The following is a 14,936-nucleotide window of genomic DNA, read 5'->3' on the forward strand; positions in this document are numbered from 1 at the left end:
CCCCATCTTGGACTCCTTTTCTCATTAGAGTCGCTTGCTATGGCACCTTACTTATCATTGTTCTGAGCTTATTAAAATTGGCTTTCCTAAAATCCAGGGTACGTGTTTGGCTACACTTGGCTTTTGCTTCCTTTAGAACCAAGAACTCAAGTATAACATGGTCACTTTCCTCCAGAGTTCCCATAACTGCTAATTTATCCCTAAGTCATCTTTGTTGCTTACGATCAAGTCAAGGATAGCCGATCCTCTAGTTCCTTCCTCTACTTTCTGTAGGGGGAAGTTATCAGCAACACAAGTCAGGAATTTCTTGGTATCCCATGGAATGTTTTCATTTCCCATTGCTGAAACTGGGAGGTCAGAATTTTACCCAGAAATTGTAATTGAAGTCAATTTTTAATTGACATTTCCTTCTTACATGAGCTCAAAAGGGATATCCCAAGTCAAGTCACTCCCAGGGTTTGAAGACAGAACCATGCTTCCTGGGAGCTGATTCTGTTCATAAACTGAAAATTCACATATAATATGACAAACAGAATTCAGCAGAACTAAAAAGCCTTCTGGAACTAAATCACCAGTATCATTCATTCACACATTAGCACTCAACTGGGCTTAAATGTGTTCCTTACATATCCCGGAAAATGCAACAGACTAATTTTACTGCATAAGCACATCTCAGGATTGCCATCAAAGAGTAATGTGATGGAAATAGGGATGTATGAGAAATTTGCTTCAGATAATTTTTCATCAGGATTTACCCACTTCACACCTTCCAGACGCAATTTACGGTCGAAATCCATACATTTCCGAGCTTACAATATGATTTGTGGACAAACCCCCCCGTGTTCAACAACATGCATACATTTGAAAAATGCACATGAACAAATGCGTACATTTGAAAAATGTGTACACAAGTACGCTTTAATTAATGGGTGAAAAATGTGTACATTTCAAAGATGAGCACAACTGATGCATACATATGGAAAAACATGCACCAAAATATGCAAGGAATTTCATGCAAAAGAACAAAACAAAGCTTGCAATCTTATATGGACTTGAGTTACAACGAGCTTTGAGATGGACTTCAGCGAGCTGGAGTTTTGCTTATTCGCACATCTCTAGATGGGACTCAAATACTTCGACAAGCAACCTGGTAAATTGAACTTAAACTTAGCTAAGGGCACAGTCCTATGCATGTTTAGACAGAAAAAAGTTCTAGAACTCTTAGCATTCCCCAGCCAGCCATGCTGGCTGGTGAATGTTGTGAGTTGTAGGACTTTTTTCTGTCTACATATACATAGGATTGTGCTCTCACTTAAATGTACAACAGCCTCTCCCCTCACCCCCAGGCCCTCAGCTCACGTAAGAGATTGGCAAAATGCTCAGGCTCTGGTTTAAAATGAATAATGAGACCACCTTTTTGCTCATAATCTTGATTTCAGGCTGAAAAAATTGCTTGTTTCTAAAAAAAAAAAAAAATGTAGGCCTGCAACCATAATATTGAAGCGTTACAATGATCTGTGCTTTTTAATGTGTCTTTATGGAAAGCTAACACTTGCAATTATTACAATTGTGGTAAAAAGGTATCCCCTGGAATTAAAACATCTGGGAAGTGATTAGCCATATAGGGACTTGGCATTTGAATTTTAGAAAACATATATAGTGATACCTTTTAGGTAGAAAAACTGTATTACTAATAAACCCTGCAGGTTGATATTCTGGTGCTGGCTTTGTTTTAGATTCCAACAAAAAATAATATGAATAACTTAATCACATATCTGTCATTAGGTTCTGAAAACTACAGAGACCCTAGTCGAATTCAAGGAAGTTTCTTCCACATCAGAGCCAAAAGCCAAATCCATTCACATGAGTTCATGTTGAGCTACCACTCCAGACCTGAGTAGTTCCTGTATGGTGTCATCTTTGTAGCCCAAAGTCCCCTTTAAGACATCCAACGTATGCTGGCCAACAAGAGGAGGTGGTTTGGGCTCAGACACATCAAACTGGCTGTACCTTACAGCGGGCCCTGTCAAAAAAGAAAATGGAAAGGCAATAATTGTCATGGTTAATTTTGCATATTATGCCCTCTTGTACTGGTATAAGAAGTGGTTGTTATAAACAGAGCAGAGGTCGCTGCAAAACATTACACATGGAAGCTTGTTCTTATGCATCAATGTAGTAAAGAAAGAAAAAAACACCTGTGAACAATATTGTGGTGAGCTGAGAGTTCATATTTGGAGGAGGGGCCATCGGCCTCCCAGAGCTGGATGCGAAGAGGAGGCCCACTTGTTATTGTTGTTAACATGGCTGTTTGAGTGTGACTGTAGTTAGTGCAGGGATAGGAAATAGCGATCTGTAGCCTCTAACTCAGGGACAGGCAACCTGGTGCCCTCCAGATCTTTGGACTACAACTCCCATAAACCCTGACCATTGGGCATGGTGGCTGGGGCTTATGGGAGATATTGTCCAAAACATCTGGAGGGTACTAGGTTGCCTATCCCTGAGTTTGAGGCTGTGCACCTCTATTGTCTCTATCCAACAGTAACAATAATAAACTGTTTGGTTTTCCTTCTGAAGAAGTGGTGTCGGAAAGCTAGAGAACTCCTCTGAAACTGTATTGCAACGATTATAAACAGTTGTCATTTTATGTATCAATCACACTTGCATCCTGCTCTTCTTCCAAGGAGCTCAGAGTAGCGTATCTGAGTCATTCCATTTGATCTTCACAACAAACTCATGGGGCAGATGAGGCTGACACTGCCCTGGATGTTGCAGCAAGAGACACTCCCTCTGCCCCCAAATGTCTGAAAAGCACAGAAGGAATGCGCTAGCTGTTTCTGCACCCACAGCTAGTAGCATCCTAGCTCAAACACCATCACTGTCACCATCATCACACTGTTTTTCTGATGGATCCTTCTGTATTCTGTCCCAGCTAGAACTACAAAAAGGATGAAGAGACCGGCCTGGCGAATCTCATATTTGGTTGCTGCAGGTGAGAGAATGCATTGTCACTTTTGGCAAATTTTGCCACTAATATATTTTCAATACTCCAACTCAAGTTAGATTTGGCCTCCTTTTAAATGCTGAAGTCAACATGAGTTGGCTTTTTGGTGGATTTGAATAATTTGGTGGATTTGAATAATTTGAATAATTTTTTGGTGGATTTGAATAATTTGAGCCATTCACAAAACAGGACCCCAACATTCACAACCGATCTTGAAAAATCCATTAAACAATGATTTCGAACCTTTCACAAGACACACACCAATCCACTGAAAAGGGCGTCTGTATGAATCTATCCTCAGCTGCCTGAGACAGAAGTAAGAGTGAGTTGATACATGCCAGGTGCTTCTCGAGTGACAGCGTGCATGAGCGAAACAGCCATCATAGGACAAAATGCCACAGCCAGAGATTTAATACTGTCCACCACCACTTCAAAATATGCTGCCTTCAGCAGAGGCAGTTCACAAATTCAGCTATGGGTTGTTAAGTCATGAGACTCTGAGGAATGTACATGAATGTTTAGATCCGTCCTGTGAACACAGAAGCAATGGAAAGGTGCCGCCAACAGTCACAAGGTGTGCTCTTTGGCTGATGGTTCCAACCAAGCCAACAATGATGCATGCACCATGGATGGGATGGAGAACCTGCCACTGTTCTGTTTTTGCTTTTTTCTGGTAGGACACACAAAGCAGTCATCTGAAGAGAGCACTTCCCTCCTGGTAAACCATGCTTCTTGTTCAAATGATCAGTGAACAGAAGTACCTCTGAGCCAGACCCATGCAATGATGGAGCCACTTCCGTACTTCATGAATACAAGACTAGTTGCTTTTTCTCATTCCAACCATATATTTTCATCTATGTTCAGAAAAAGGAATTAAATCACAAGAGTGCCTATGTGTGTTTATAATGTAAAATGAGAAACAGTCCTTGGTGATCACTTACTGAAAGGTTCATATCCCTCTTCTATATTTGCTCACAGAACATTCCAAACTCATGTACATGATACAAATTCCATATCTTTTTATCAGCTGCCACACAATATTCAGCTCAGTCTAGGGATTTGCCGGAATAGGACCACTAAGAAAGCTATTCAGCCTTGGCTATCTGGCTGTGGAAATAATTTTGCGGGTTTTCTGTTTACGACTTCGCTTCCATTATTTCCAACAGGAGTTCCAGAAGGACATTTTGTACACAGATTATAAATCTGATTTGGTAAAGGAAAGGGGGGAAGGCAGGGAATGCATCTATCCACAGACTCCCTGCATAACATGCTCACATCTTAACTGAATAGACCACTCTTCTAACAATCAGCTTTGAAATCTCAGTTTGGATTGGAATATTAGTTGTGATCACCAGTAGTGATTAGACATTCAGCAGTGCCAAGGCTGGAAGGTTCTATGGGTCAACAACAGTATTAGTGCCACTGCAAACCCAAAATAGGATCATAGAGCCAGTGTGGTGTAGTGGTTAGAGTGCTGGACTGGGACTCAGGAGATGGGAGCTCTAGGCCGTACTTTGCCATGAAACTACTTGGTGACTTTGGGCTAGTCACTGTCTCTCAGCCTAACCTACCTCACAGAGTTGTTGTGAGGATAAAATGGAGAGGAATAGGACCATGTAAACTGCTTTGAGTTGCTTGCAAGAGGAAAAGAGGTGTAATCATCGTCACCATCATCATCATAAAAAAATAGAGCTTTGAATGTCAGTTTTTCAACAAGTAGAGAACATGTCAGCTATTGGGCAGTATAGGAATGTAATAAAATAAATAAATAATTCATCTTTCTTTCTTTCTTTCTCTCTCTCTCTCTCTCTCTCTCTCACACACACACACACACACACACACCATCTTATATATATATTTAAATGCAAGGACTTTTAGTGTCAATTAAAACAATGACACAATAACATTAAAAACGCAGTACATAAAAATACTACCCCCAAAGCCAGCAAAAAGCAAACTAAAAATAATACATAAAATGGCATCAAACTGACAGATTGTTAACAGCCTGAGCATTTTTTTCTTAAAGTCTGGTATTAGAAACTGATGAGATGGGGTGTTAGGAGAGCAGCTCTGGGAGTGGGGGTACTCTAAAGCCCTACTGGGGTTTAAAGATTAAAAACAGCAATTTGAATTGTGTTCAGAGTCGGAAAGGTGGTTTGAAACTGGCTAGATGTGTTTCAAATGACCAATTCTGGCCAGTCATTTAGCAGCCACATTTTGAAATAATCATAGTTTCTGAGTAGTCTCCATGGGCAGCCCTATGTGCAATGCACTGCAGTTGTCTAACTGGATGCCATCAGTTAACGAGTATCAATGGCAAAGCTGTCTCTTCCCAGATCTGCTGCCACATTGCATTGGGTTTATCCCACTGTATCCTCTCCATGACCTTGTGAAGCAGGTTAGGCTGGTTGCAATCCAATGTACACACTTACCTGAGAGTACTACCCATTAAAATCAGTGGGATTTAATTCTGAGTAGACACCCATAGGATTGTGCTGTATGTCAGTTGCACTTCAGCCCCACTGAAATCAGTGGGACAAGTTCACCATGACTTCAGTCCCATTGGTTTCACTGAGAACTAAGTGCAACAAACTTAGTCTAGATTTATCCCAATGAGCTCTCCAAGTGCCCCCATCCGCAGTGGGCTTCATAACTGGGCAGGTATTGAACTCAGGTCTTCCTGGGTCAAGTTTATATCATAATACATGTGCTAGTCTTTGTGGTACTGAATTCTTAGGGCACAATCCCATGCATGTTGAGATGGGGGGGGGAATCCTACAACTCCCAGCATGCCCCAGCCAGCATGGCTGGTTGGGGCATGCTGGGAATTGTAGGACTTTTCTTCTGTCTAAATGAGCATAGGGCTGCACCCTTCGTTGTTTTTGCGGCAACCGACAACCGTGATGGCTCCTCCAGGAATCGCATGATCACACTGTCTCACTGTGGCTGCTTGAGGAGATATGCACACAGCACCTGCCTGAAAATTCTTGACCCAACATTGGCCAGGAAAGAGAAGCCCTCCCCCTTTATTTCTGGCAGCGACCCACACTGCATGTGCAAGTTCATCTGTGTGGAGCATATCATGGGTGCTCAACCTGCATTTGTTCCTGTCCACAGTATGGCTTGCAGGAGAACCCTGCCTAAGGATCTTGCTGCATAGCCCTGGTCCTTTCAAACCCGCAGTGGATGCACTCCACGAGTGCCCTCAGGCCTTGGAGGGACGAGTCTGCAGGCTGTGAAGGCCAGAGGCGTTGGACACTTGAGGCATGGATCAAAACGCAGTCCAAATTCTACAAGCCATGTGTTGCACGTGTGAGAAAGGAAATAGGGCTTGGGCAGGCACAATCAGTGCACCCCTCATCTATTTCAGAAAGTGAAAAGCCATGGTACAAGCTCTCCCCAAATCTCCACTGATACAACATGCCCCGCGTCTCTGCTACACAAGGGATCATGAGGGACAATCACTTAATCTATTCACAAGACTACATCTTGACAAACTAATCTTGTATAAAGTATTTGGAATATTTATTTTTTTTCCCAGAGAAATGTACTTGCATTCTACTGTATGTAAAGTTCTACGCATCACTGTGTTTTGAATTCTTTTGCGAGTTGCTAAGATATACGCTCCAAGGTTTCATAGGGCTTCAGATAAACATTCTATCAGTTATACTTATAGCACCGAATTGTCTCCGCGTTTTTCCTAGTACTTGAACACCACATCATCATAATAAATTTTGTTTATTTGGCGCCGCTCTGCCATAACATCCCAGGCGCCAAACAAAGCCATAAAGTTAGGACACAGAACCCATTAAAACGTAAGATATAAAAGGCAGATAAGACAGTGGAAGCATCCTTTTGCTACATGAAGTCCCAACAAGATTAAAGAGCTCTTTCTTTTTTAAAAGGCTAAACAGTACAGGAGTTTTAATGGAGGATTTCTGAGAAGAAAGAGAACAAAGGAAAAGGCAGGGACATGTACCAACCCTTTCCCAAACACCAAGAGCCAGCTTGATTGCCCAGATTACTTTGACACTTGCATGTGCTCATAAACACACATTTAAATCCATTGATTTTCCTGGGAGCGGGAGGGAGTTGTTTGATAAATAACAGATTTGCTAGAACTCTGTGTGTATATATCAGAATTTTTAAAATTATTATTCAGGATTCTCTCAATTTTCATTTATATTTTTTTCTGTTCCTGGAAAGTAGGAACTGGGCAATTTAAAAGGCACAACACACCAGCATTCCTTTTCACGATCTCATATAACAGTGCAGATATAAGGCTACCGTGTTGGTGACTAAGCATATTTTTACCCACTTGTGCATATGCATATTTATATATTTAGAGTTGTGCGTGTGCTGCATTTGTGTCATAGGAAGTACTGATAAATACTGAAGACACAAAGGCACACTTGTTGCCTTTCCAGGCATCCTGGGCCTTCCAAATGTGAAACTGGTCTGGATACTGCTTTACCTGAATCCCCACTTCACCTCCTCCCCATAATATGTTCAATCAAGCACCATGGGGTGCCACATTAGCTATATAGTGAGCAATTTCACCAACACCAGCACAAGTGATGTGAAGGAGGGAAGAGGCTCACTACCGAACAGATCCACATCTCATGGAACTAGCTCGTACATGTACACCAGAGACACTGAAAGGAATCATAAGCGATTAGCTGGGGCAAGGATAAATTCCATTAAGACTGGCATTGAGATGACATAAAGCTGCATTTTACTAAGTTGGACCACTGGTCTAACTGGCCCAGTTCTGGGCAAGTTCACACGTCATGCTCAGCCACCCTGAGAATAAGCTACCATGGGTTGTTTGTTTGCTGAACAACCCGTGTTATTTCTGACAGACGATTGAGCCCGTGGCAGCTTAGCGTAGCTTCTTTCCTCTCACCCCTTCTGCCTGCTCCTGGCACTTATCCCAGCTACTTTTGCAGCACAACCCCTCTAGGATCCTCACATTCCCACCGGCTGAGAGTTTCCCATCCCTACCCAATAACTACATAGCTGTTAAATCAAAAGATTGCAAAGCACAAAATTTCAGAGCTCGTATTTCCTATGGATGGAAACTCTCCTCACCGCCCCCCAATCACAACCTCTTTTGTGAGCAACTTTAATGTTAGCAACTGGAGGGGGGGGGTTTCCTTCAAATTTGCACAAATGGGATTGGGGTTTTTTTTCAGTCTTTCAAATTTGCGCAAATGGGATTGTTATCTTTTTAAATCAGTCATTCAAATTTGCGCAAATTGGATTTTTTTTTAAAAAAAGAAATCTTCAATCCTTCACAAGTGTGCACATTCGCATAAGATGTACCAGTATATGGTACAGCTAGTACAGCAGCTAGTACAGTAGCTAAGTACACCAATATGCCCTCTGTACATCTTGAAATGCCACTTGTCAAATTCCCCCTCTCATAACATGTTGAAATACCAGCTGTCAAGTTCCCCAGCCACTTTGGCACTTGCCTTGACAGCAAGCTCTGAAAGGAGCAGCTGACCGCGATGGGAGCTTTTGCTGCAGGTGTGATTACAAAGGGAGTACGTGGAGCTTATTTCTGCTTTGCCAGTTTAACAGTTAATGAAGCATGTGAATAAAACAGGATAATATGCCTTGCTGTGGTCCTGCGAATGTGCGCACTTGTGTAGGAGCAAAGGGAAACATTTAAAAAAGAATAGAAAAAAAGAATCCATTTGTGCAATTTTTAAGGACCAGGGAAAAAGGGGCTGCCAACACAATAGGGACATTGCCAAGTGTCAGTGCATTATCGGTGAAGGGGTGGACACTGACAGCACTGACAGCAGCGGAGGAGGGTGGATGGCAGTGGAACAAGCGAGATCGGAAGGAACAGCCTGCAGAGTTCTTCATCACGCTTGCTAGGTGACTCTCTCACCATGCTAAACAACCCACGCTGAAGCAACTGTGCCAGGTTCAGACGTCATGACAAGCTACCCTAAGAACAAGCCACCCTAAACAACCCTACTACAAGCTATGGGTTCTCAGGGTGACTTGTTTGCAAAAAAGAACCCTCAGATGAAAAGCTGAGGTGGCTTCAGGCATAGGGATGGCGGAGAATTCCGCCACAGATCTCAGTGAGGCTGAATGCCAGTGCATTTAGCCCCCCGAAATCTGTGGTGGAACAAAGCCCCCTTGCCCCACCACCCCACAAAAGGTGCACGAAACAGAGCACCTACCTGGTGCCATTTGCGCTACTTTGCAAATGGCGGCCACAGATGCGGCCGCCATTCACTTCACGATTTTTCCTGTGATAGGCTATGTAAATACTTACGTAGCCTACCATAGGAAAAAAAGGGAACGCAAATGGCAGCTGCCGTAGCTGCCGCCATTTGCATTCACTTTTTTTGCCATGATAGGCTACGTAAATATTTACGTAGCCTATCACGGCAAAAAAAAGGGATGCAAATGGCGGCAGCTATGGCGGCCACCATTTGCGTCCCTGCGCAGCCCAGCAGTGGCCAGATGTCGCTGCGGGCAGCCCCGGCCGGCGGCTCCATGGAGTCGCTGCGGAGTGGAGCTGGCCGGCAAGGATTTTGGGGGAGGGATGGCGCGCCTCCCCCCCACCGTGGATGTCATGGAACAAAACAGGTAAGTCGTTTCGTACATCCCTATTCAGGCATCACACTAAGCCACCCTGTACTCACCCATGGTGACAACGCACCATGACTCAGTGTGACGTGCGGACCACATTGTCTATTCCATCCTTTCCCAACCTGGTACCCTCCCAATATTTTGGACTTCAACTCTCATCAGCTCCAACCATATTTTCCAATGGTCAGGAATACTGGGAGTTGTTGTCCAAAACATGTGGAGGGCACCAGGGCGGGGAAGGCTGCTCTAGGATCCCAAGCCCAGGCCTTTCCTATTACCTGCTATCTGACAATTTTAACTGGAGAGTGGAGACGCCAGGGAGAGCACATGGGGCTTCCTGCTTTTTGACTGAGCTATGGCCCTTCCCTTGCACCACATATATTATATATTATCCTGTACCAGTACAGCTGTTAGATGAGACATTCCCTTCCCTTTACTTTCTCACCTTTTCCAAAATGACTGTATAATTTTGGTGTGTTTCTGAACGATCGATAGAAATCTAATTCCACCATGCCTTTCTATCAATATGTCAAATAGGCATAGATTTCCCTTTTAATGAACAGTTTCAATTTATGTAGTCTTGGAAGATTTCAAGCTTGAAATTTGAGAACTGCAAGCATGGTCGCTAGCGATGGATGGGCTCACCCGCACTTGGTTTTGCTGCCACCACTCGCCCTCACTCACTGCACCATGCAAGCCCCTTTACGGCAGCCATTTATGTAACATTACTTTTCCATAAAACCCTGAGCTGCCATTTTGCACAAAATGGTGGCTCGGCAAGGGGCCAGCCGGCTGCCAGGCATTTGCGGACCACATGAGTGTGTGCCAAGCAGGTGAGGTAAATGGTGGAGACTCAGCGAGCAGGGTCTTGGGGGCCAAGTGGTGGGGGAGTCTGCCAGACTCCATCCCCCTTCGGACTCCTGTGACATCGCTATAGGTGGTTATTCTCAAACCATGAGGAATTTTGAGGAGGGAGGGATTTGGAGAGTCCACATTTCAAAGAGGACTCACCTGTTTTGCAACTCGCTGCCAATTCGGATGTGGGGCCACTTCAGAATCCGCACTCCTGGCAGATTCCTAAGGGGGTGGTTCTGTGTTTTGTTTTTTTAACAGGAGGTGTGGCTCTGGCTGTGCACACTGAAAATGCTGCTGTGAATATCCCCCGGCAGTGGGAGGACCGATGATCTACCACCAGTCAGAGAGAGAGTTTACAGGGGGAAAATGGTAGCTGCCAGGCCAGCCATGTTCCACCCGCCCCAATACAATGTCCCTGGTAGACTGCCAGGGAGATAGTACAGAAAAAAATACAGCTGGCCCCTTGGGTCCGTGGCAGTAGCCATAGGTTTTTTTTCTGTACAATCTCCCTAAGGCTGGTGTCAGATTGTCAGTTCTGTCACTCTCAGGGGGATATGCACAGCACCATTTTAATGCATGCTGCAGGAGCCATGCTTTCTACTCCTTTGGCAGCTAATTTCTGTAAAGAATAACAGAAGAAATTCAGCCCTTGGATCACTTTGTACTTTTAAATGTACTTTTAAAACATTTTTAATTTTTAAAAAAATGCCCTGAGAATTTGTGTGACTTTTTAGGCCTTTTAAAAGGTTAATTTCCTAAAAATCCACATGAAAAGGGGGTGGAACAGTCATATTTTGGGAAACGTGGAGAAACAGGACTTAGACACATCTGTCCACCACTAAACCTTGCACTCTGCATTGTGGCAAAATCCTTCCCAACCAATGATGCCAGGGTACATTATAGGACACCACTGTCACTCAGGTAATAAAAAACAAAACAGAATAAATTATGTGTGCACATGCATTGTGAAAATAAATGAAAGCACAGAACATACTTTCTGCTTCAAAACAGAAGGGCTATTTCACATGCACGTATGATCACTTGATTTCTCAACAGGAAGGTTTATTGCTAGATGGGTGAACTGATTCATCAGCAAAGCATTGTTTTTGAGCTTGCATCATACAAAAGATTTAAGTGTAAGTTTTGATCTGCGAGAACAAGACTTATCTTCTACATTATGTTCTATATCATAGCACTTAACAGCAACCATTACAACAACCCTGTAAGTTGGGACAGTATTATCTGACTAAGGTTGAAAGATAGTGGCTTGCCTAAAACCACCTAGTGAGTTCATGGCTAGTGCAAGATTCGAACCAGGGAATCACACTCTTCAGTGACTAAGGGCACAATCCTAGGGGTTGAGCCCCGGATACTTGTAAGCCCCCAAACTCGGAGGCTTACAGGTATCCTGTGCAGAGCAGGAGGTACCTTGTGCCTCCCGTGCTGCATTTAAGATAGATGGGTGATTTTGCCCATCTAGCAGAAGCTTCAGGGCGGGGAAGGGAAGGAGACTGGGGTGGCAATAGGAAAAGGCATAAGCCATCCATCCCAGTCTCCTCCCCAGGAACACCCCCCTTCCCCCATCTCCACACTCCATTTACTGAGTTTGGAGAGGTTGCCAGTGTGGTTCTCTCCACGCCAGCTATGAGGGGAAGGGGGACAGGAGTGCAGTTTCCTGGCTATAAGGTTGGAGCCCTGTCTATGACCTTGTATCCAGTAAACTGAAGAATCCTATGTCCCCCAGATGCTGTCTAAGGGACATAGGATTGCTCTCCCCTACCACAAATGAAAACATCACATACAGGTCTTCTTCCCACCTCTTTTATCAAAGATACTCTCAAAAAGCATGCTTGTGGCTAGAGATATAAAACTGCAGGGAAAAAACAAAACAGAAAAATGGGCAGAAAGCAGGGGAAAATCAGGAAAATACAGAGGGTTGGGTTTTTTAAGGACATGGGTGGTGTTCCCCCCCCCCAAAGGACAAAAAAGGTCCCTAGAAAAAAGCACACACACCCCATTATTTATTTATGAGTATTTATAAACTGCTTCCCCTTCATGGATCACTGCCTTGTTGTGGCGAAGGGGCTTTTCTAACTCAGTGAAGCCATAAGCTATGCTGTGCAGGGCCACCCAAGATGGACAGGTCATGGTGGCGAGTTCTGACAAAATGTGGTCCACTGGAGAAGGAAATGGCAACCCGCTCCAGTATTTTTGCAAAGAAAACCCCATGAAACATATCACAAGGCTAAAAGAGATGACGCCGGAAGATGAGCCCCTCAGGTCGGAAGGTGTCCAATATGCTACTGGGGAAGAGCAGAGGGTATTTCCAAGTAGCGCCAGAAAGAGTGAAGCGGCTGGGCCAAAGCTGAAAGGACACTCAGCTGTGGATGTGTCTGGTGGTGAAAAGAAAATCCGATGCTGTAAAGAACAATATTGTTTAGGAACCTGGAATGTCAGATCAATGAATCAAGGTAAGCTGGAGGTGGTCAAACATGAGATGGCAAGATGGAACATCGACATCTTGGGAATCAGCGAACTAAAATGGACAGGCATGGGCGAATTTAATTCAGGTGACTATCATATCTACTATTGTGGGCAAGAATCCCTTAGAAGAAATGGAGTAGCACTCATAGTCAAGAGAAGGGTGGGAAAAGCAGTACTGGGGTACAATCTTAAAAATGATAGAATGATCTCAGTACGAATCCAAGGCAAACCATTCAACATCACAGTAATTCAAGTCTATGCCCCAACCACTGAGGCCGAAGAAGCTGAGGTTGATCGGTTCTATGAAGACCTACAACACCTTCTAGAACTAACACCAAAAAAAGATGTCCTCTTCATCATAGGGGATTGGAATGCTAAAGTAGGAAGTCAAGAAATCACCGGGATAACAGGCAGGCATGGCCTTGGTGTACAAAATGAAGCAGGACAAAAGCTAATAGAGTTTTGCCAAGAGAACATGCTGATCATAGCAAACACTCTTTTCCAACAGCACAAGAGGCGACTCTACACATGGACATCACCAGATGGTCAATATCGAAATCAGATTGATTATGTCCTTTGCAGCCAAAGATGGAGAAGCTCCATACAGTCAGTCAAAACAAGACCTGGAGCTGACTGTGGCTCAGATCATGAGCTGCTTCTTGCAAAATTTCGGCTTAAATTGAAGAACGTCGGGAAAACCACTAAACCGTTCAGGTATGACCTAAATCATATCCCTGATGAATATACAGTGGAAGTGAGGAATAGATTTCAGGGATTAGACCTGATAGACAGAGTGCCTGAGGAACTATGGACGGAGGTCCGTAACATTGTTCAGGAGGCAGCAACGAAATCCATCCCAAAGAAAAAGAAATGCAAGGAAGCCAAGTGGCTGTCTGATGAGGCTTTACAAGTAGCTCACGAAAGAAGGGAAGCGAAAAGCAAGGGAGAAAGGGGAAGATATACCCAACTGAATGCAGAGTTCCAGAGAATAGCAAGGAGAGACAAGAAGGCCTTCTTAAATGAACAATGCAAAGAAATCGAGGAAAACAACAGAATGGGAAAGACTAGAGATCTCTTCAAGAAAATTGGAGATCTCAAGGGAACGTTTTGTGCAAAGACGGGCATGATCAAGGACAAAGAAGGCAGGGACCTAACAGAAGCAGATGAGATTAAGAAGAGGTGGAAAGAATACACAGAAGAACTATACAGGAAAGATCTTAATGTCCCTGATAGCCATGATAGTGCGGTCACTGAACTTGAGCCGGACATCCTAGAGAGTGAAGTCAAGTGGGCTTTAGGAAGCATTAGTAACAACAAAGCTAGCGGAGATGACAGTATTCCAGCCGAGCTATTTAAAATCCTAAAAGATGATGCTGTTAAAGTGCTGCATTCAATATGCCAACAAATCTGGAACACTCAACAGAGGCCACAAGACTGGAAAAGGTCAGTTTACATTCCAATTCCAAAGAAGGGCAACGCCAAAGAGTGTTCAAACTACCGCACAATTGCGCTCATTTCACATGCCAGCAAGGTGATGCTCAAAATCCTACAAGCTAGGCTTCAGCAGTATGCGAACCAAGAACTACCGGAAGTACAAGCTGGGTTTAGAAGAGGCAGAGGAACTAGAGATCAAATCGCCAACATTCGCTGCATCATGGAGAAAGCAAGAGAATTCCAGAAAAACGTCTATTTCTGCTTCATTGACTACGCTAAAGCCTTTGATTGTGTGGATCACAACAAACTGTGGCAAATTCTTAAAGTGATGGGAGTACCAGACCACCTTACCTGTCTCCTGAGAAACCTGTACGAGGGTCAAGAAGCAACAGTAAGAACCAGACATGGAACAACCGATTGGTTCAAAATTGGGAAAGGAGTACGACAAGGCTGCATATTGTCACCCTGCTTATTTAACTTATATGCAGAGTACATCATGAGAAATGCCGGGTTGGATGAATCACAGGTCGGAATTAAGATTGCT

General features: G+C 43.8%; 1 protein-coding gene across 3 annotated transcripts in view; it reads right to left on the reverse strand.

The window, feature by feature from the left end:
- Positions 1–887: 887 nt before the first annotated feature.
- Positions 888–14,936, reverse strand: part of SUGCT (succinyl-CoA:glutarate-CoA transferase) — a 424,036-nt gene continuing 409,987 nt past the window's right edge. For all 3 annotated transcript variants that reach the window (XM_084857815.1, XM_084857811.1, XM_084857813.1), the window contains one exon: positions 888–2,023. In XM_084857815.1, coding sequence (XP_084713941.1) covers positions 1,860–2,023 — 164 coding nt within the window. In that variant the 3' untranslated portion in view covers positions 888–1,859. The remainder of the gene's footprint in view (positions 2,024–14,936) is intronic.

Source organism: Heloderma suspectum, chromosome 5 (genome assembly GCF_057233095.1).
Source record: "Heloderma suspectum isolate Gila_16-S chromosome 5, 16-S_ref, whole genome shotgun sequence".
Lineage (NCBI taxonomy): Eukaryota > Metazoa > Chordata > Lepidosauria > Squamata > Helodermatidae > Heloderma > Heloderma suspectum.